Source organism: Rattus norvegicus, chromosome 3 (assembly GCF_036323735.1).
Source record: "Rattus norvegicus strain BN/NHsdMcwi chromosome 3, GRCr8, whole genome shotgun sequence".
Taxonomy (NCBI): domain Eukaryota; kingdom Metazoa; phylum Chordata; class Mammalia; order Rodentia; family Muridae; genus Rattus; species Rattus norvegicus.
The window spans coordinates 33,802,553-33,824,509 of NC_086021.1; the positions used below are offsets into that span (position 1 = coordinate 33,802,553).

The following is a 21,957-nucleotide window of genomic DNA, read 5'->3' on the forward strand; positions in this document are numbered from 1 at the left end:
AGGAGGAGGAAGAGGAGGAGGAACAAGAGGAGGAGGAACAAGAGGAGGAGGAGGAGCAAGAGGAGGAGGAACAAGAGGAGGAGGAGGAGAAGAAGGAAGAGGAGGAGGAGGAGGAGAAGGAAGAGGAGGAAGAGGAGGAGGAGGAACAAGAGGAGGAGGAAGAGGAGGAGGAGCAAGAGGAGGAGGAGGAGGAACAAGAGGAGGAGGAAGAGGAGGAGCAGCAAGAGGAGGAGGAGGAGGAACAAGAGGAGGAGGAGCAAGAGGAGGAGGAGGAGCAAGAGGAGGAGGAGGAGCAAGAGGAGGAGGAGGAACAAGAGGAGGAGGAGGAGGAAGAAAAAAGAAGAAGAAAAAGAAAAGGAAACTCCAGGCAGGTGTATAGAGATGGTTCAGTGGTTAAGAGCACTTGTTGCTGTAGCAGAGGACCCCAATTTGGTTCCCAGGACCCATGTTGGGCAGCTCACAACTATTTGTGACTACAGTTCCAGCGGGTCCCACACCATCTTCTGGCCTCTGTATGAATCTGCAAACATGTGGCATACCTTTTCTCTCCCACAGACTTATAAGGAAAAACAAAGATACATGTGAAAAAAAAAAAAAGCAACAGGCTGGGGAGATGGCTCAGTGGTTAGAAGCACCTGCTGCTCTTCCAGAGGTCCTGAGTTCAAATCCCAGCAACCACATAGTGGCTCGTACCCATCAATGATGAGGTCTAGAGCCCTCTTCTGACCTGCAGGCATACATGCAGGCAGAACACTGTGTGTGTAATCAATCTTTAAAGAAGAAAAGCAGCTCATAGGCCTTTTTTTTTTTTTTTCGGAGCTGAGGACCGAACCCAGGGCCTTGCGCTTGCTAGGCAAGCGCTCTACCACTGAGCTAAATCCCCAACCCCCTCATAGGACTTTCTAAGACACACTTCTGGGTGTGTCAGTGAAGATGTCTCCAGAGTCATTAACCGGCAAAGGGGAAGATTCACCCTGATTTTGGGCAGCAGCATTCTATGGACTGAGTTCACCTGAGCTCCCTCATTCTCCCTTCTTCCTGTGAACTAAACTTCCACTGAGCTCCCTGCCATGATGGGCGGAGCCTTCTGAATCATTGAGCTGAAATAATCCTTCCCTAAGTTGTCATCTATGTCAGATATTTTACCACAATGATAGTAAGAAATGACTGCGGGCCTGGAGAGATGGCTCAGTCAGGAAGAGCACTTGCTCTGTGCATAACCTGACAAACTCAATGCCCAACACCTATGTAAAAAGTCAGGCATGGCTGCATGTGTTTGCAGCTCCAGCATGGAGAGACCGGTTGGATCCTGAGGGCTCGCTGGTCAGCCAGACTAGTTGGAAACAGCTAAGTTCTGGTTATGCGAGGCACCTGTCTCAAGGCAATACGGCCCACAGTGGCTACCGTGATTTGAGTGAGACTATCTCCCAAAGGCTCATGTATTTGGAAACTTGGTATTCAGCCATGGTGCTATTTGGGGAGGCTTAGGAGGTGTGGCGTTACTGGTGGGGTTAAGTCAGTCGAGGCAAGCTCTCAGAGTTTAAAGATTCAAGCCACTTCTAATTTGTTCATTCTCTCTCTCTCTCTCTCTCTCTCTCTCTCTCTCTCTCTCTTTCCCTTCACTTTTTGTAGGTTTATTTTATTGTTTATGTGCATAAGCGTATACGCACTATGTTCATGCCTCATACCCTGGAGGATGGTGCCAGGAGAGGGCTTCAGATCCCCTGGAACTGGAGTTACAGACATTTGCAAACTGCCATGTGGGTGCCGGGATCAAACCTAAGACCTCTGAAGAGCAACAAGTGCTCTTTTTTTTTTTTTTTAAACTTTGCTTTTGTTCTTTTTTAAAGACTTATTCATTTATTTTATATATGAGTACACTGCAGCTATCTTCAGACACACCAGAAGAGGGCATCAGATCCCATTACAGATGGTTGTGAGCCACCATGTGATTGCTGGGAATTGAACTCAGGACCTCTGGAAGAGCAGTCAGTGCTCTTAACCTCTGAGCCACCTCACGAGCCTTGATCTCTGTTTGTGCTTGTGGCTCAAGATGTGAGCTGTCACCTCGATGCTCCTGCCAACACTGATGGCCTGCTGCTGCCCCCTTACCACAATGGTTATAGACTATGATCCCTTTGGAACCATGATTCTATTTTATTTTTTTTTAAATTTATTTATTTAATGTATATGAATACACTGTCACTGTCTTCAGACACACCAGAAGAGGGCATCGGATCTCATTACAGATGGTTGTGAGCCACCATGTGGTTGCTGGGAATTGAACTCAGGACCTCTGGAAGAGCAGTCGGTGCTCTTAACCACTAAGCCATCTCTCCAGCCCGGAACCATGATTCTAAAGGAACCATATTTCCCTCTATAACTTGACTTGGTTGTGGTTTTTTTCGCAGCAGGAGAAAAGTGACTAAGACAGAAGTTGATACCAGGGTTGGGGTATCAACAAACCTGACCATGTTTTTTTGAGGAATATGAGAGACTTTGGAGCTTTGGACTAGAAAAGCATACACCTGCTCTACTGGCCAGTGAAGTGTTAGTGGACAGGGACATGAGAACAAGAGGAGTTGAAAAATCATGCTGTCCAACATGAAAGTCTTCATTGGTTCTTGGGAAAAAATTAAGAACTAAGTACAGTTATGAATGTATGTGTTTGTGTGTGTGTAGGGAAGATTGAGAATTTCTGACATCTTACCCTTTCCTCCCTCCTCTTTACTTTTTTTTTTCTTTTCTTTTTTTTGGAGCTGGGGACCGAACCCAGGGCCTTGCGCTTGCTAGGCAAGCGCTCTACCACTGAGCTAAATCCCCAACCCCTCCTCTTTACTTTTTAATTTAATTTTAATATTTATTTATTTATTCAGGCAGGGTTTATGTAACAATAGCTCGGGCTATTCTGGAACTCACTGGGTTCCTGAAATCGATTTGTAACCAGGCTGGCCTTGAACTCACAGATATCCACTTGCCTTTGCCTCTCGAGTGCTGGGACTGAAGGCGTGCACCATTATGACCAGTTGTGTTTTTTAAATAAAAAAATATTGTGTGTGGGGCAGGTGCTGAAGAAATAGTTTAGCAGTTAAGAGCTCTGGTTGCTATTACAGAGCGTCTAGTTCAATCCCCAGCACCCAAATGATGGCTCACCACCATCTACAACATCAGTTCCAGAGGATCCAGCATCCTCTTCCAACCTATAGGCAGGTAAGTGGTGCACAGACATACATGCAGGCAAAGCACCCATACACATAATTTAAAAAAGAAACTGTGTTCAAGTATGTGCAAATATGTGTAGGAGTAATGTGTGTGTAGGGGGCCCTGACTTAAAGGTCAGTTGCCTTCCTTGGTGGCTCTCCCCTTTTCTCGCTGAAGCTAGTTCAGCGAGTCATTTTACCGTCTCCACCTTGCACATTCCCACCCCTCTTGACAGCTCTTTCATGAATTTTGTGGTTCCAAACCCCAGTGCTCATGACCCCATGCAAGCGCTTTATTCCCCCGAGCATCAACAGTGAACTTACTTCTAGTAGATGACATTGAACTTCTGATCTTCCTGTCTCCACCTCTCAAATGCTGGGATTACTGGCATGCATCCCCAAGTTCAACTACAAGGAGTGCTGAACATGAAACCTGGCTTCGTGGATGCTAGGCAAGCACTTTACCAACTGAGTTATGCCCTCAGTTCCTATTTTTCCTTTTCTATTGCTTTGGAATTGTGCAATTACAGAAATTCTACTTTGGGGGTGGGGGAAGGTGGCACAGGGTTTCTCTGTGTGGCTCTTGCTCTCCTGGAACTCGGTAGGTCAGTCTGGCCTCGAACTCAGAGATCTTCCTGCCTCTAGCTCCCGAGTCCTGAAATTAAAGACGTGAGCTACCACCGTCCGGCTTGCCCAAAGTCAAGAAAACCCTGAGCTGTACTCCGGATTATCCCAGAGGTACATACTGAGCAACGGGGTCATTTCCATAAGAACACGGTATTGCACTAGACCACACCCGGGGACTGAGTCTAGTTCACCAAAGAACTGCGCCGCAGTTAATGACAGGGAGTGAGAGATTGACAAGTGTATTCCGTAGACAGAAACTGAGGGCGGAAGACTCACAGCCAGCGGGATCACGGGCCATCCGGAAGCTCAGCGGAGGGGTTTGCCTGGCCTTAAAGAAACCCCGCATCACGTGAACCTTGGGCGGAGCCAGCGCCACCAGGCTCCAGCGGAACGCGCACGCTCGCGGTTTTGCTTCCCGCCGGAGGCTTTTGCCCAGCGTCCCGGTGTTCCCCGAGGGAGGGGGGCGGTGGTGGCAGCTGGGGCTGCAGTTGCAGCCCAGGGGTCCGGAAGTCAACACCATGTCGAGTCTGCACAAGAGCCGGTAAGGAGACCCGAGGTCAAGACTGCACCCAGACCGCTCCGGCCAAGCCGGGCCTTCTCACCGACAGAGCTGCTCAGCGCATGTGCGGCCAAGAATAGCCCCCTCCTCTGGCGGCGGGCCCCCAGAGCCCACCTTACGGTCTCATTGCCTGTGTGGCAGAGGCGAGAAGCAGAGGTGCTTCTCTTACCTTAGTGTCCCCTTTCTTTCTTACTCCGGACTCGTCCACCCCTCTATTGCTCTCTCCGCTTCTTCGCTCCATGATCCGCACCCCCTTTCTTTCCCCCAAAATGCCCCTGTCCCTGTGCCCCTTGCCCGTCAGAAACACCAGAGAACTCAGATTCTCCAGTCTGGCTTCTTAAATCCACCTCCTACCCCCACCCCTGGCTACATCTTGCAGCGTCCGCTAAATTTTGGTCACTCCAGGACTAATTTTTCGTCTTTTGTCTTTGCCTGAGGGCAGGCCCCAGCAGTCTGCGCCCCCTCCCCCTTACCCAGCCAAGAGCTGTGGGAGCAGTGGGGAGGTTGTACAAGTCTGTGGATCAAATTACTCCTGGTTGCTCGAAGCTTGTTGTATGAATTCTGGTAGTGGTGTGCTGTGGGCTGGGCTTGGCCACAGCAAGTGCCCAAGAAATGCCAGCTCACTAGCAGTGGAAGGTGCTTAATGTTAAATTCTCACTTCAAACCCTTTTGATTAGAATACTGGTTCTTCGTTGGCATGGCAGTTTTAGAGGAGGAAACTTGTATTGCCCACTTCCCTAAGCTGGTAGTTGGAGACAGTTGAGGGTAAAGGATCTTTGGGCTGCAAGACTGATCATTAAGTCTTACTTTGGAGTTTCCTTTTCTGCCCTTGAAGGATTGCAGATTTCCAGGATGTCCTGAAGGAGCCCTCCATTGTGTTGGAAAAGCTTCGAGAACTCAGTTTTAGTGGTAAGATGCAATTTTACTCAGGGTTTCCCTGGAAACCTGCCTGATTGTGTAGAGCTAGGCCTTAGCTTGAGAGGCACATGATTCCCCAAATTCCTTGAAGTGGCCTGAAGATTGAACCAGTAGTAACCCTTTCAGCCTAGGTAAGGCCTTTCACCATTTCTCAGCTAGTTTCTTGTGTTAAGGAAGTGGCAGGGTGGTTCCCAGGTTCTCTACTTGGCTTTGGCTCAGAGCTAAGAGTGACCTTTGGTTAATGTTAAAACTCAAGCCTTAGAACACCAATTTTAAGGAATTGAACATCCGACCACGTTTGACTTTGCCCTTCCCCATGGTTAATGATCCAGCACGGAGATAGCTGGATTTTTACCCTGTCTGTAAAAACATCCCAAGATGTTTGTATAGCTCCTATGGTACCGCTCCGCCTAGTAACTTTGCAAGAAAAGAATTTAAGTTGCTGATGTCATGCAAATTCTGGGCGGGGGTGGGGTGGGGTGGGGGGTGTTGGCTCATGGTCCCAGTGTCAGGGAAACCACCGTGAGAGCTATTCTTGTGAACTCCTGCAGAAGTTGGCCTTCCCATTCTGGAGTGAAGTGGAAGCCCCAGACGGGGGGCTGTCTGTCATGATCGTGCAGAGCTTGCCCTGCACATCACACCTGTCTTAATCCTGGCGGCTCTGTCTACAGATAGGTTTCTGTATCTGTAAGCGAGAGTGACGGAGCTAATCTTCCATACTTACTGGGGCTAAACTGGGAACTAAGTGAAGTGGTGGTCTGGCACAGAGCTCTTAACCTGAACGTTTGCTTTGAGTATCACAAATGTGGACTGCCATTGGTGGTCTGTGTCCTGTGCTAGCCATAGGGCCATCATCAAGCAGATGCTCTTGCCTGCCTGAAACCCACCCATTAAGTTCCTACTCAAGTTTATGTAATTCCAGTTTTGATAGGCTCTATGGAGAAGCCACAGAGCTATTGTTTATAAGCAGAGATGATAATGCCCGGCATAGTGATTCACACCTTTAATCCCAGAAGAGAAGGCAAAGGTAGGTGAATCTCTGTGAGTTCAAGGTCAGCTTGGTCTAAAGCGTGAGTTCTAGCTCAGGCAGGGCTACACAGAGAAACCCTGTCTCAAAAAATAAAAAGAGCCCGAGACTGGGTATCTAGTTCAGTTCATAAAGCATTTGCCTAGCATGAGCAGAGCCCCACATTTGATTCTCAGCACCCCATATACTAGACATGGTGGCCAAACACACTTGTAATCCTGCCACCGAGGAGGTTGAGGCAGGAGGATTGAAGTTCCTCCTTGGTTCCAGAGTAACTTTGAGACCAGCTTGGGCTATATATGAGACTTTGCCCCCTCCCCTAAAAGAAGAGCCTGACTTTGAATAGAGTTGTTAGTTGATAAAGGGCCCCTTTGAAGAGGGAATATCAAAGATGAGAAGGTTCGAAGTACAAATGAGGTTCTGGGCTGGGGGACAGGGCTGTAGGCAGAAATTAGAGTTACTATCTTCTTAGATATTTCTTTGGTGGAGAATGGTTCCTGGAGTGCTTCTTGCCCAGTTCACTCCCTGCCGGCTGACTCCAAGGCATAGGTCTGGGGGGGTTCTGGAACTCTGGCTTGGGGTGACCTTTGCCTGCTGTGTCCACAGGCATCCCCTGTGAGGGCGGACTGCGGTGCCTCTGCTGGAAGGTGGGTGTGCCTGGTTCTGTGGGGCTTCTTGGTTCTGAGTCCTTGGGTCTTGCATGGACCTCCTCCTGGACTCTTCTCTCCGCTATTTTCCTGGCTTGTCTGAGGAAGTCTTTCTGAGAGTTTGTGGGGTTTTTGTTCTTTTGGCTTCCCTTCCAGGACTCCTTTGGGGATGGAATACTTCATTATGCCAAGAAAGATTTCTACTTATTGGTGCTAGGGAAGCCACCTCCAAAGCCTAGGTAGTGGCAGCCTCTGTTCCGGGCTGCCAGCCCTTCAGTATCAAGTTCGCTTCTCGTCTAGAACAGTCTGAGGAAAGCAGAGGAAGGGACTGAGCTGGGCTGGGAGGAGGGAGGCCACTGTCCAGGATAGGGACAGGGATGTCATCAGAGCTGTGCTGTTCTCTGTGCAGATCCTCCTGAACTACCTCCCTTTGGAGAGAGACTCGTGGGATTCCATCCTGGCCAAGCAGAGGTGAGACCTGTGATCAAGGGTGACTGAGGGGTTTCTCCTACGTGGAGCCTCCTGTGAGTGCCTTTCTGGTGGGATCTCCAATCATCATCTTTTCTCTGCTCGTCTCTCTTGCAGGGGGCTTTATTCACAGTTCCTGAGAGAGATGATTATTCAGCCTGGCATTGCGAAGGCCAACATGGGTGTGTCCAGAGAGGACGTGACCTTTGAGGACCATGTAAGTAGGGTTGGCAGTATGGGCTGAGCGGGGGGGGGGGGGGGGGGGGGAAGGGGGGGCAGAGGCTTGGATCAGCCAGGACCCCATGGTGGACAGGCGCAGCCTGGCCTGCATTCCTGTCTTCATGGACCTACCTTCTGACTGGCTTGCCCCCTCTTGGAAACAGTGGTGTCTCCCTGCTCACTCTAGGCACAGGGGAGCCACGGGAGCCTTAGGCCTACTTAGTGACATGGCAATAACTAATGTCCTGAGTGTGTTGTGAGGGGGTCACTCTGCAAAGGAGCTCTTAGCGTATGTTCTCTGGAAACCTGACCAGTTCAAATGTATGCGTGCGTGGTGCGTGTGTGCGTGTGTGCGTGTGTGTGTGTGTGTGTGTGTGTGTGTGTGTGTGTGTGTGTGTGTGTGTGTTGGTTTTTATGAGACAGGGTACTGTGCGTAGCCCTGGCTATCCTGGAATTCACCTTTAGACATTTGCCTCAGCCTCCTGAGCTCTGGGATTTAAGGCATGCACGACCACTCTTCTCACTTTTGTTTTTGGTTTTTAAATAAAAGATTAATTAAAAAATTATTTTAGCCTCATTTGTTTTATGTATATGAGCATTTTGCTTCCGTGTATATAAGTGCACTACGTGCATGCCTGATCAGGAGACGGAGTCAGATCCCCTGGAACTAGAGTAACAGATGGTTGTGAGCCACCGTGCGGTGCTTGGAACTGAGATCCTTTGTGAAGAGTAGTGTGTGCTCCACACTACATGTGCGGTGCAGACTTTAGTTCTAGCACTCAGGACAGAGGCCGGTGGTCTACAGAGTGAGTTCCAGGACACCCTGTGTCAAAAACCAAACCAAACCAAACCAAATACCTACATAAGCAGTGCATGCTCCTAAAGACTCACCAGTCTCTCAGCTTTTTAAGACAGACTACTGTGTACTCTATGCTGGCCTGATACTTGGAGGTTTTTGTTTGTTTTGCTTTTTAGTTTTTTGAGATGGGGTTTCTCCGTACAGCCCTGGCTGTCCTAGAACTCACTCTGTAGACCAGACTGGCCTTGGAGACATGGCCACAGAGGTCCACCTGCCTCTGCCTCCCCAAGTGCTGGGGTTAATGGTGTGTGACACTGTCACCTGGCTGTGGCATTCAGTTTATAGCCAAGAGTAACCCTGAACTTGAAAACATTTTTAAACAATTCACTGCTCGTGTGTGTACAGATGCCAGGGAGGGTGTGCTTCATGGTGCATGTGTAGAGGGGAGAGGACAGCGTTGAGTTGCGTCCTGTCCTCCCCATGGGCCTGGGGACTGACCCTGGGTCTTCACGCTCGTGCAGCAAGCACCTCTAACCACTAAGCCATCTCGCAGGCCCGAAGTGGTGTGTTTGTTCACAGACAGGGTCTTGCTGTGTGGCATCTTCCTGCTTCAGTCCCTTGCAAAGGTCCAGGGTCTCCCCCTGTAAGTGCTTGTTCACCTTGGAGACTGAGCAAAGGACCTCAGGGTTGTGGGCACTCATTCCGCCCAAGCTCCACAGCTCTCATCTGCAGTCCTTGAAGATCCTACGATTGTACAGTTGAAGAAAGCTGGACAGAAATGAGGATGAAGTGCTGTTTGAGGCCTGGAGAAAACCCTGTCTCCTCTTCCTATATCAGCTCCTTCATGGAGACTTCCCAGGGCAGGATGTAGAGCTGGGCTGGCCTCAGAGCCATCCTCCCAAATTGGAGTTGACCACTCAAAGCTCTGGTAGAAAATGAGATGGCATTCATTCATTCACTCAACCTTTCAACAGCACTCAGCAAGGGATTGCTACAGGCACACTTCTAGCTGGGGCACTGCCGAGTACACTGTCTGCCACCCAGCATGTGCTCAGAGCAGGCCGCAAGGCTCACCGCTGCCTGTGCAGTGTTGTCTTCACGGTACCTGAGAGGCACTGGGAAGCCTGTGCTTGCTGTGTTCTCTGGGTGGACTGAGCCAGGTCTGAGGGCATTTAGTCTGAGGGCCCTGAGCTGCAGCCCTGCCTGGTTCTTGGACACAGCATCTGCTTGTCCCTCTCTTCACAGCCCCTGAACCCAAACCCTGACAGCAGGTGGAACACGTATTTTAAGGACAACGAGGTGCTATTGCAGATTGACAAAGATGTCCGGTAAGAGGCTCCCAGGGGCCTTCTGCTGCTGGAGACCTGCTTGGGGGGAGGGGGCCACTGTACCGATGTGGAGTGGTGCAAAGGAGTGCTGGAGCCTTTGTGTCTGGTTTAGTCGCAGCCTCCAGTTGACTATTTGACCTTGTGCAGGTGACCAGGCTCTCATACATACCTTACCGGGGAGTAGAGGCGAGATGGCTGAGGTTAAGGACATGTCCCATATGGGAATGCTATGCAAGCTGTGCGACAGTGGCCCTTGAAGAAGGTCCCTAGGAGCCAATCCCTCTCCTCACTGAGCCGCCTGCCTGAGTCCTCTCTGGCACCCGCTCCTTGTTTAGACAGGAAAGTCATGCAGAGCTCACTCAGCGGTGTTTCAAGGAATCTCTCCCGGGCCCAGCTCTGCCTGCACCAGCACAGGCCAGCTGCACTATGTGAGGAGGCCTGGAGGCGTACGAGAGGAGTCAGATACTCAACCTGGCAACACAGAGGGCTGCGAAGGTTCCAAGTGCTGTGGGGGAAGAAAAGCCAGTGGTCTGAGAAAACAGGGCTTTTGAGGAGGTGACTCAGCAGGAGATGGCAGTCGTGAGGAGAATGGGAGGCACAGCTTTGTGGAAGAACTTTCTAGCCTAAGGAACCATGCAGGAGTACCCAAATGAGTGGGACACCATCTACAGGACGATCCTCCCCTTAGTCTCCTGAGTGCTGCTTCTCTGTCCGGATCCCCTCCAGATACCCTCTGGATGCCAGTCTGAGCAGAAAAGTGGTAAGAGACTGGTGTTGGAGTAGACCTACCTGTGATATGCTGTAGGGCAGGTGTAGGTCAAGAGTTCCATCCTGAAATAGTTCTGTGGAGGATTAGGGGCTCAGGTTCTGTCTCACTGGTGACGGCAGTAGGTCGTCAGTGTTTCCCGAGGCCAGTATGCAGTGCTGGGCCCTGGATGTCTGAGTGCCGTGCTCTGTTGTGCTCCAGATCCCAGCTGGCCCCTGATGTTCCGTGCACATCTCTCCCTGTCAGCGGAGGGTGCTCTGTGATAAATGACCATGGTCCATCCTTCTGTGTAAACATGCATCTAGAGACAGGTGCATGGAAATACATGATTTAGGGGGGTGGGTATTGAACCCAGGACTTGACTCCTTATATACAGTGCATGCCGGGCAAGCGTTCTACCAGCCAGCTATATCCTTAGCTCCTAGACAGGTGCCTTTGTCATGGAAAGGTATTTGTGGTTTATGGGAATCAGGCTGTGTGCCATAAAAACACTTAAGAGTATTTACACACGTGTTCCTCTCCACAGACACATATGAAGTGACCGTACATATGCCATTTCTACTGCCTTTTTAAAAACTGCGTCTCTTGGGATAAAATACCATTATTTTAGTTTTTTGAGATAAAGTCTCACACTATGTCAGGGCTGGTCTGGAGCTCACTTTGTAGCTGAAGCTGGCCTTGAACTCAGAGCAATCCTCCTACCCTAGGCCTCCCAAGTACTTGATTATATGTGTGAGCCGCCATACCTGGCTGTGACGTTACAATTACAAACAAGCAAAGAGTCGAAGGGGCGGCTCAGTGGTAGAGCACTTGTCTGACATGGCCTAGGTTAGTCCCCCAGCACTGTAAAATAAGTAAAATCACCCATTCCTGAGGATACCTGCGGCTGCCGGGCTGGAACCTCCACCCTGAATGATAGCAGCTTTTCTATTCCAATAGGAGGCTGTGCCCAGATATATCCTTCTTCCAAAGAGCCACTGAGTACCCCTGCCTCCTCATCCTGGACCCGCAGAATGAGTTTGAGACCCTTCGTAAGCGTGTGGAGCAGACGACACTGAAGTCTCAGACGGTGGCCCGGAACCGAAGCGGGGTCACAAATGTAAGAGCCATTCGGGGACTGGAATAGTTTTCTTTTAAATATTTATTTATTCCATTTGAGTGTTTGCCTCTGTGTGTGTGTGTGTGTGTGTGTGTGTGTACACGTACATATGCACTATGTACAAGTCTGGTACCTGTGGAGATCAAAAAAAGGCATCAGATGCCCTGGAACTGGAGTCGTGGATGGCTATGCGTGCTGGGAATCGAACTCTGGTCCTCTACAAGAACAAGTGCTCTTAACTGCTGAGCCATCTTTCCAGCTCCCTGCGGTCTTTTCTTTCTTCTCTTTTCATTTTTTGTTTTTTTTCAAGATTTATTCAATTATGAGTACTCTGTCTGCTAGTTTGCCTGTCTGACAAAAGAGGGCATCAGATTTTATTACACATGGTTGTGAGTCACCATGTGGCTGCTGGGAATTGAACTCAGGACCTCTGAAAGAGCAGCCAGTGCTCTTAACCGCTGAGCCATCCATCTCTCCAGCCTCTAGGGTTTCTCCTGATAGGCTGTCCCTTCCTGTCTCCTTTGGTGCACTGGCCACAGGGCGCTTTCTGAAGGTTGCTGTCAGAGGCCTTTTTGTTGTTGTTCCAGCTGGGAATGCTAGCTGCAGGCTGAGGTACTGTCCTCATCTTAGACTCTGCTGCTAGAGGTAAAGTGAAGCTGGTTCTGAGGGACATCCCAGTGTGGTGTGAGCAGTAGTGGGGTAGCTAGCAGTCCATCCAGGAATGGGCCTCAGAAGCTGCAACTGACCTAGACAGCAGGACAAGAAGGACAGGGGAGAAATAGGTTTCTGAGTATTATGGAAGGCATGTGCCAAGTCCTCAGATGAGAGTGCCAAATGTTCCAGAGGGGGCCTCAACGGTAATTCTGCTGCAGAAGAAAAAAGCCCTTCTGACTGAGCCCCAGTGGCCAGTGGGCCTCCTCCTCACACAGGCTATCCAGTGTATGTCCCGTTACCCACTGTGCCAATCCAATCATGAACTGACTGCCCATGGCCATGAGTATTGAACACGTGTCACCATACCCTTCCTGAACACCCTGGAGGAGGTTACCCAGCTGTTTCTCAGGCCTAGGACTGGTGGCTGGTTTTAGATTTGTGTTGACTGTTGAAAGTTATTTACTGTATAAATATAATTTGTCACTTTTTTTGAGAAGAAAAAACTTTAAACCAAAAATAAATAAAATGCCAGACTGTGGTAGATCACACCTTTAGTCCCAACATTTGGAAGGCAGAGACAGGCAGATCTCTGAGTTTCAGGCCAGCCAGGTCTATAGAATGAGTCCCAGGACAGCCAGGGCTACACAGAGAAACCTTGTCTCGAAAAAGAAAACAAACAACAAAATCCCTTTATTATTATACAAGGGATCTGGATGGGATAGGATGTAGCAAGCATTCACTGACCTGATTAGTCATGTGCCCATTCCAGTGGCTATGAGTGTGCCGAAGGGGCCATCATCACTCTGCACCGGGGTTTCTCCAATGCTGTCTGACAGCTCCCAACCCCGGAGTTTAATCCTGAGACAGGAGAAGGTACCAAACAGTGCCCTGGCCACCATTCCCACAGCAAAACTCACGACAAAGCCCACCCTCACATGGTCGAAGCAGCCACGTGGGACTGTCAGTCGGCTCTATGCCTCACACCAAAAACGTAATTTATCATTTCTATCATGCAAAAAACAATGAGGGCCCCAGTGGCTAGAAGCAGTGAGGCATGAAGGAAGGTGCTGGAAGGTCCCGGAAGAGTCGGTGTCCGGGAGGTCAGATAGCCTTGTCCAGATGGCTGGTGGGCCGGCCCTTGGAATATTCTGAACAGCAGCAACCTTTGGTCCGGGTGACCTCATGCATGGAAAGCATATCAAGGGGTTGGGGATTTAGCTCAGTGGTAGAGCGCTTGCCTAGCAAGCGCAAGGCCCTGGGTTCGGTCCCAAGCTCCAAAAAAAAAAAAAGGAAAGCATATCAAAGCAGACGGCTGCGTTTGTCCAGGCCACAGTTGGGTTCCGGCAGGGACAGATCTGGAACATAGAAGGGGGCTGCTCTGGGTTAGCCCTGAGGGTTGTTGAGCTCAAGATCTAGCAGACCCTGCCACTTGTGGCAGCTGATATGGCTCCCCATCTCTATTCCCCAAAATGAGGTGTATGTCTGTATTTCTCCATGTAGACCCGCTGCTGCATGTAGACACCTGTAGCAGTGACTTGTCCCCACATGTCAGTGGCTTTCTTCAGTGTGCAGGCCTCGCTCTGAAGCCTCTCCAGCAGGGAATAGTGGACTGCACAGATTTCTCTCTGAGTTGCTAACTAGTGAGGGTGTTGATGGGGCAGTCAGGACAGGGGCAGTCACTCCTGGCCCCATGTACCTGCTGCAGAGTTAGGATTCACTGGAGCTATGCAGAGCCCAGGCTTGGTAAAGGAACTGTGGCTCACTTGTGCATCCGTCTTGCATGGAAGCTGGTGAAGGCCCAGCCCTATTGATCCTTTTGCTGCGGTTTTGTATATGAGGGTCAGGCTTCTCCCATTTTATCTTTGGAGCTGGTCCTCACAGTCCAGGATCCTCCCGAAACTTCATCCGTGGGACTCTAGACCCATGGTAGGGTGGTTTAAGTTAGCCTTCTGTGTGACTCTGGGCTTTTCCCTCCTCCATAATCTGGATCTGATCACTTCTGTGGAGCTACAGGAGGAAATGAGGTCATGGAAGGCAGGTTCTTGGAAAGCCGGGAGTACTGGGCCTTCTTGGGAGACATCCTGCCAGAGGCTTGGCCAGAGGCTCTGAGCTAGTCAGTCCAGGTTCAGGTCTGTGTGAGCCCCAGTTTCTTCCTCTTGAAATGTTCCAAGGTGGTGTCATGGCTCGAATCCCGTAATCTGAGGCAGGAGGATCATCTCAGGGTCACCCTCAGCAATATGACAAGTTTGCAGTCCAGCTTGGGCTGTGCCCAGCTCTTTGAAAAAAAAAAAAAAAAAGAAAAGAGAAAGAAAATGGCTTTGAGAAGAGTGTAGGATCAGTTGGAGGAGTGTGGTCTGCTCCTGAGTGCATGTGTTTCTGACATCCGTATGACAAGTGGTGTGGAGAGAGCTCAGACTCCCTATGCTCTGTTTTAAGCCTCATACAGTCTCTGCCAGGGTCTCACCTGCAAGTCTCCCAGCTCTGCAGCCACTGGGAAATATATATATATTTTTTCTTATGGTTACACAGGTGTCACGAGGGGTCTAGATTAGGATTTCTCACTGTTCAGTTCTTTCCCTCCCTTTCCCTGCCACTCACTTCCTTTTCTCAGAAGAAACCTCTGCTTATTTTGTTTTTGTTTTCCAGACGGTTTTTCTGTGCAACTTCTGGTTGTCCTGGAACTCACTCTGTAGACCAGGCTGGTCTTGAACTCAGAGATCCACCTGCCGCAGCCTCCTGAGTGCTAGGGTTAAAGACATGCACCACCACCCGGCATAACCTCTATTTTGTGGTTGTTTATGTTTTGTTTTGTTTTGTTTTAATATAACCTTGGCTAGCCTTAAACTCTCAAAGGTCTGCTTGCCTCTGCCTCTCCAGTACTGGGACATACCGGTTCCGTCACACCTGTTGTGAGCGCTGTGTTTAGCCTACTTGTAACTGGAAGTCTCCTGCTCTATCGGCGCCTCGGGTCTGACGTGTTCTTCCTGCCCTGTCTTGCCCATAAACTAGGATGTTGTCAAGCTGGGCTTAATGGAAACACTTATCCTGCTAACAGGCTCTCCCTTCTCTCCAGATGAGCTCCCCGCACAAGAACAATGCACCATCAGCCCTGAACGAGTATGAGGTTCTACCCAATGGCTGCGAAGCCCACTGGGAGGTGGTGGAGCGGATCCTGTTCATCTATGCCAAGCTCAACCCTGGCATCGCTTATGTGCAGGGCATGAATGAGATCGTGGGCCCCCTCTACTACACTTTTGCCACTGACCCTAACAGCGAGTGGAAAGGTAGACACATAGAATCTCCCATTGCTGGCTCCCTAGAGAAAGAGAATGGGCTGGACTGACTGATAGGCTATATGGGGCTTGGAAGCCTCATCTGCTTTTATATATCTATGCCCGTGTCAGAGCAGGGCTAGCTACCTTGGATCCGAGAACCTTTCCTGCTCTGCCTCCCTGAGTCCTGCTTCTTACTGATCTGTGGATGCTCGTGACTTGCGGTAGAATAACTAGATGGTCACGAGAAGCTAAGAGGTGATCCGTTAGCACAGTGCATGATAGGCTGCTGACTGGGCTGACCACGTCCTAGGTGAGGGCTAAGTGCTGATGGTGTTAGAGCCCAGTCCAGCCTTCAGGGGCAGTTTAGTGACACTCAGAAGTGGGCCAAACTCTTGTGGGTGAGAGGCGAGGTGGGACTCACGAGCACTTCACATCCCTTTGTCCACTCACATGCCACTGTCTATTGCAGAGCACGCTGAAGCAGATACCTTTTTCTGCTTCACCAACCTCATGGCCGAGATACGGGACAACTTCATCAAGAGCCTGGATGACTCCCAGTGCGGCATCACCTACAAGATGGAAAAGGTGTACTCCACCTTGAAGGAGAAGGACGTGGAGCTCTACCTGAAGCTGGTGAGGACAGGCACACGGGCACATGGGCAGGACACACAGGCCGGGGACACAGTGCTTCTGCCTTCAGTGTGGGGCTGGAAATGGCTGCAGTTGAGCAGTGTTGGGCAGTACATGGGATACTGCCCCAGCTCCAGGGAGCACTGACCTATGTGCTGAGACAGGCCTGGGAGGCCTGGCAGCTGAGCACAGGAGACAGTAGGCTGGGAGTGTAAAGTTAAGAGTGGTACTTAGAGGCAGGATGAGATGGTACGTGCTTTCAGCCCAATCAGCCAGGAGTACATAGAGACCTTGTCTTAAAAAACAAATCCAGCCTTGGGAGGCAGAGGCAGGTGGATCTCTGAGTTCCAGGCCAGCCTGGTCTACAGAGCAAGTTCCAGGACAGCCAGGGTTACATAGAGAAACCCTGCCATGAAAAAAAACAAAAAGGAAGAGAAGAATGTTTGCTGGCAGGCAAGATGGCCGAGCAGGTGAAGGTGCAGAAGGCTAAGCCCAGCACGTTCAGAGATGTCAGAGAACTGGTGGCCTCTGCTTCCGAGGGCTGGGACTGAGTTGTGCGCCACTCCCATCCCCCACCCTCTTCTAAAGCTTAAATTTTTAAACAAATACAGAATTGTATGTGTGGTGTATGCTTTGTTACCACCCTCTGAGGCTCACCAGGGTGCTGCTCTCTTGGGGAATCCCTCCTCCTTAGGGTTGTTCTGTGGTTATGTGAGCTGAGCACAGCTACAGTGCCTGGTACTGGTCCTCCTGTGGTCCACAGATCTAAGAGGAGGAGACACATGAATTGATATCATTTCCAAATCTAAAGGCTAGTGTAAAATTCAAGGTTTCTAGTGTGCCTTGAATAGCAAGATTGGCTGGAACTAGAAGCAGCCACCCTGTAGGTGGACCCAGGTTCTGTCTAGCCCCTTTGAGGGCCCTGAACAGGGTTTGCTCCTAGACTGTGTCTTCTTTTTTTTTTAGATTTATTTATTTTATGTACAGCATTCTGCCTGCGTATGTGACTGCAGGCCAGAAGAGGGCACCAGATCTCATTACAGATGGTTGCGAGCCACTATGTGGTTGCTGGGAATTGAACTCATGACCTCTGGAAGAGCAGTCAGTGCTCTTAACACTGAGTCATCACTCCAGCCCGACTGTGTCTTCTTTAAGTAGCTGATGTGCACTCCCTGACATGCACCCTTTGTCCCCCAGCAAGAACAGAGTATCAAGCCTCAGTTCTTTGCCTTCCGATGGCTGACACTACTGCTGTCCCAGGAGTTCTTGTTACCTGATGTCATCCGGATATGGGACTCCCTCTTTGCTGATGGCAACCGCTTCGATTTCCTCCTCCTGGTCTGCTGTGCTATGCTCATGTGAGTGGGGCCATGCTCAGCCTATCCTGAAGGGAAGCTGGGGGGAGGGGTGCCCAGTCCTGAGTGGTGAGCAGGGGCCAGCCTCCACAGCCAGAGAAAGCCTGGGCCTGTGGGCAGCCCCTGCGGCAGCCAGGGCCCAGCACTGGGGCTCTCCTTTCCCTGCAGACTGATCCGGGAGCAGTTGCTGAAGGGGGACTTCACTGTCAACATGCGGCTTCTGCAGGTAATGGTTGGCGGGGCGAGAGCAGTCTCAGACACTGGCAGGCTGGGGCCAGAGCAAGGAGCACGTAGTGTGCATTCGTTCAGGGTCCAGGCTCCTAAAGCACAGCCAGCATGGACCTGAGTCGAATCCTGGTCATCACAGACCTTGAGTGTAGTTAGAGTGTAGTATGTGGAAGTTGCTGATTGGCCCCAGGCCAGGGAGCTGTGTGTCAGGGGGTCTGACAGCTAGCCTGAGGCTCATGTCCTATTCTTCTCTGCCCTGTCATGTGACTTGACTTTGTCTCTGTGTCTCTCCCAACACCTGGCATAGGGTTGGTGTTGAAGAACCTCACTGGCTAGGTCTGTAAGATGGGTACAGTCACAGCACCCCTCCTAGGGCCTCCTGAGGTGACTGGAAGGCTAAGAGCCATGTTGCCTGAGCTAGCACCATGCTCTTCTCATCGGTGTGGTTCTGTGTTCTGTGTCAGGAGACATGACGGCTAACGCCTCTGGATACCCTGGTTCTAACACACACTGAGACTTTTTGGACCTTGGGAGGTGTGACCTTAATGACATGCAGTGTTTGGGGCGGGATACTCTGGGTGTCTGGTACACCATGGTCCCTGCCCCTGGCGCCATACCATGGTAACGCGTCTCTGGGAAGGTGGTGGGTGTGGCAATTGGAACAAAGTGGGGGCCGCTCCAGGAGCATGTTGTGGCTTTCCCCGTATTCAGGATTACCCCATCTCAGATGTCTGCAAGATCTTACAGAAAGCCAAGGAACTCCAAGACTCGAAGTAACCCGGCAGCAGGAGGCCCAGGACTAGAACATTCACCTGCGCTCTGCACCCTTCATTTTGGGACACAAAGGAGCCTGTGAGAGAGCCAGCCTGAGGGCCAGCTCCGGGTCTGCCCAGTCTGCGTCCAGGGTCCAGGCTGCTCCTGGAGCACACCGTGCTGCGCTCCTTCCCAGTGCTCAGCCTGCCACACCCTGCACTTCAGCCTGGGACCCTCACCAGACTGCTCAGAAGGGCTGGAGCTCCTCAGCTGGCTTCCTAGGGCTGTCACTGGGGGCCTAGGAGGCTTACAGGTCCTGTCAGGCCTCTGCCCAGGGGCTCCTCACCCTTTGTGCTTTCACCTTCCCTGGGCCCTGATCAGGGAGGGAATCGGCGAATGGGCCGGAAACCACTTCTGCGTGTTGGTGCTCAAGCTACCTGGGGAAGCACCTCCAGAAGAGCTGAGTGACTGCCAGTTCTAGGGGCACCGTTTGTCTCCATCAGGTGTTTGCTCGTGGCCGTTAGGGCTGTCTCCCGGGTCTCTGCTTTTGTGTGTGTGTGTACATGTGTGTTCACACATGCCCTGGCAGTGGGGTGAGGGTGTGTGGGAACCCTCTAAGGCCCTGCTTCCCCTTCTGTGTCTACCTCTGCCTGTCCCTTTCTTCCTTTGCCAGAGGCATGTGTGATTCCTGCTATCTTCCTCTGTCTTTTCCTCTTCACCCTTCTCTTGGGGCGCCTTACCCTGACCCTCTTCCCTTGCTCCTGCCCTCTGCTCCCTGAAGTCAGCATTCAGAAGGAGTGTAGCTTAGTGAAAGCCCTGGAGGCCAGCTTTGTTGGCCTCCTGTTCCCATCCCCAGCCTGAGGCCTCCAGGTCCCCTCATCAGAGCAGGAGTCCCTAGTATTTGGTCAGCAGACTTGAGGAAGCCAAGTGCTGCTGACAACGGCAGCCTGTGAAGCTCTGAGCCTGGCTCCCATTTTCTGCCCAAGAATGGAGAAAGGAAGGACGGGAGAGTCTTCAGTCAGAGATGAAGACACCATGGCACCTCAGCCTGGGAGCTGCCACCCCTTGACTTCCATGTCCCCACCCAGGGTGTGCAGGTCTTGTCAAAGGCAAGGGGACCAAAGAATGCTTCTCTGGGTCCAGGGTTGGCTTGACTGGAAAGCCTGGAGCCTCACAGTGCCAGAGGGCTACATCTGGCCTCTGTTCCCTCGGGGCGGGGCTGGGGAGGCTGCAGAGGTGCTGGCCTTCCTGGTCATGTGCGTGATGTGTCTTCTGGCGCTGGGGCTGGGTTCCCTGCACCCTGTTCAGCAAGTAGACTGTCCTGACCATGTCCCTTCTGGCTCTCATGTGGAGGGAGGGAGGGAGGGAAGGCGGCCTGAGTCCTGAAGGCAGGCTGGCAGCAAGGGTTCTCACCTGAGGCCCCAGCAGCGGCCATCTGAAGCCTTCTGGAGAGCAGTGTCAGGCAGGCAGGGCTTCCGGCCAGGGAGGCCGTTGCTTTAGCTGCCTGGGCTCTGCTGGGATCTGCTTGCTGTTTTGCTACCCTCTCTCCCCACACAATGCCTGGGAGATGTTTTACTATTTATTTAGACATAGGCTAGCTATTTATTGCAGATTAGCAAGGACCTGGGACTCTGGGTGGGTAGGAGTGGCTGAGATGGTAAAGGAGTTGGAGGTGTGGATTCTCTCATTTCCCAAAGTTACCCCTGACATCCTCTCCCCGTTCCTGGCTGGGAGGGCTGCCAGCTCTACACTAGAACCCAGTATAAGGGAGGCCAGAGCTGATGGCTTTGCATTTGCAAAGATGCAGGCCATATACACCCCCACCGTCCTGATGGCCCTCAAACCTAGCACTTGTTAACTCAGTCCCAGACCCCTTTGTCCTGGGACGCAGCAGAGGCTCCCCAGGACACAGGCGCATTCCCTCTTGCCTGTCTCCCACCACAACCTTACCTGCCCCCTTCCTGGGACCATGCTACTGGAATCGCTGCGTCTGGTTTGTTTCTGTGGGAGACCTACATCCTGTGCCCACCACTTGTCCTTGAGATGAAGGCCAAGGACATGGAGACTGTCTTGGGTAGGGTGGCTCCACAGATGGGTGCTGTCTGAGGAAAGGATCTGCCCTTGATTCTGAAGGAGGAGTCAGAGCCTGAGTGCCTGCGACTCAGTTGGGAGCAGCTCCCAGGAGCTCAGCAGGCCAGTGCTGTTGATGAGTTCTCTTTAATAAACTGTGTGCTCTCTACCATTGGTGCTGTGGTGGCTGGACTTGAGACTGGGGGAAAGAGAAAAGTTGGAGCAAGACAGCGTCAGAGTCCCTTATGGTGTTCTAAGACAAAGACCAGGAAATGCTTGCCAAGAGACTGATCCAGTTCAGCTGCCAGCCAGCCGGAGACGGGCTTAGGAAGGAGGTGCTGGGCCTGTGCACAACACATTACAAGGGTTTTTTGTACGTTTATTTGTGTGCAGCCTGTGGGTGAGGGAGTCTTGCTGGAGTCCCTTCCCTCTTCCTATCATGTGGGTCCCGCAGACTCTGCTGCTGTGAGCACCTTACCTGCTGAGCGTCTGGCGTGCTCTGGCAGAGCATTGTTCTTTAGATTTAACATTAAGTTTTATTTAGTCTCGCTATGTCTCAAATCGTGTTCACCGGTTTAGCCTCTGGGCTCTCTGCCTCGGGAGTGTTGTGGTTAAAGGTGTGTACCCGCACACCTGACTAAAAGTCACGAGTATTTCTTTTCTTTTTTTTTTTTTTGCTTCTTTTTTTTGGAACTGGGGACCGAACCCAGGGCCTTGTGCTTCCTAGGCAAGCGCTCTACCACTGAGCTAAATCCCCAACCCCGAGTATTTCTATTTGCTAACTGTAAACTCGGAAAATAAATGCCACTTGCAATACCCACAAGAAATTAAAGTGTTTAGGGATCTTGTGCTGGTCAGAGCCTAGGCATGCATGTGCGCGCATGCGCGCACACACACACACACACACACACACACACACACACACACACACACACACACACGAGGCAAGCACTGTGTCACTGAGCCAGAGCCACAGTCCCAAGAATACTGCACATGGTAAATGCATGAAAGGAACCGAAGGAGGCACAAAGAAACAAGGATGCTCTGCGATCTGCGATCCCAGGTAGAGACTTCCAGGAGTGAATGGAATTCCCTATCAAAATGCCAGTGTGGCCAAGTGCTGGCACATGCTGTGATCCGGCTCTCCACAACGAGCACGGATCCTGGTAGATTGGAGACCAGTCGGGTCTGTGTGGTGAGCAGGTCTTCCTGGGACTGCATAATGAGACCTCGCCTGAAACAAATTTCTATGGCATGGGGGAGTAGCTCAGCGGCAAAGCCTTTGTTTTAAGCCTGCCTGAGACTATGGGCCAGGTTCCTAACACAAGCGCACAC

At 51.2% G+C, this 21,957-nt stretch overlaps 2 protein-coding genes across 9 annotated transcripts in view; one reads left to right on the forward strand and one right to left on the reverse strand.

Moving 5' to 3' along the window:
- Nucleotides 1-4,164, reverse strand: part of Zer1 (zyg-11 related, cell cycle regulator) — a 39,197-nt gene extending 35,033 nt beyond the window's left edge. For 3 of the 5 annotated variants that reach the window (XM_063283940.1, XM_063283938.1, XM_063283937.1), the window contains exon 1: nucleotides 3,525-3,660. In XM_063283940.1, the coding sequence (XP_063140010.1) occupies nucleotides 3,525-3,540 (16 nt within the window). In that variant the 5' untranslated portion in view covers nucleotides 3,541-3,660. Of the gene's footprint in view, nucleotides 1-3,524; nucleotides 3,661-4,103 lie in introns of those variants that run through there. The other 2 variants (XM_063283936.1, XM_063283935.1) reach the window with 1 other exon arrangement.
- Nucleotides 4,165-4,219: 55 nt separating this feature from the next.
- On the forward strand, nucleotides 4,220-20,794 carry Tbc1d13 (TBC1 domain family, member 13). Of its 4 annotated transcripts, NM_001399454.1 has the most exons (12): nucleotides 4,220-4,368; nucleotides 5,222-5,295; nucleotides 6,938-6,978; nucleotides 7,388-7,449; nucleotides 7,564-7,663; nucleotides 9,710-9,792; nucleotides 11,498-11,657; nucleotides 15,385-15,595; nucleotides 16,056-16,219; nucleotides 17,414-17,574; nucleotides 17,740-17,797; nucleotides 18,511-20,794. In NM_001399454.1, the coding sequence occupies exons 1-12, from the start codon at nucleotides 4,346-4,348 to the stop codon at nucleotides 18,574-18,576; spliced, it is 1,203 nt and encodes a 400-aa protein (NP_001386383.1). In that variant the 5' UTR covers nucleotides 4,220-4,345; the 3' UTR covers nucleotides 18,577-20,794. The 4 variants fall into 4 exon arrangements, with proteins under 4 accessions (NP_001386383.1, XP_063140415.1, XP_038962703.1 ...); XM_039106775.2 differs by lacking the exon at nucleotides 6,938-6,978 and having other exon boundaries at nucleotides 4,316-4,368; nucleotides 18,511-20,791; XM_063284345.1 differs by lacking the exons at nucleotides 15,385-15,595; nucleotides 16,056-16,219; nucleotides 17,414-17,574; nucleotides 17,740-17,797; nucleotides 18,511-20,794 and adding an exon at nucleotides 14,958-15,369 and having other exon boundaries at nucleotides 4,237-4,368.
- The last annotated feature ends 1,163 nt before the right edge of the window (nucleotides 20,795-21,957 follow it).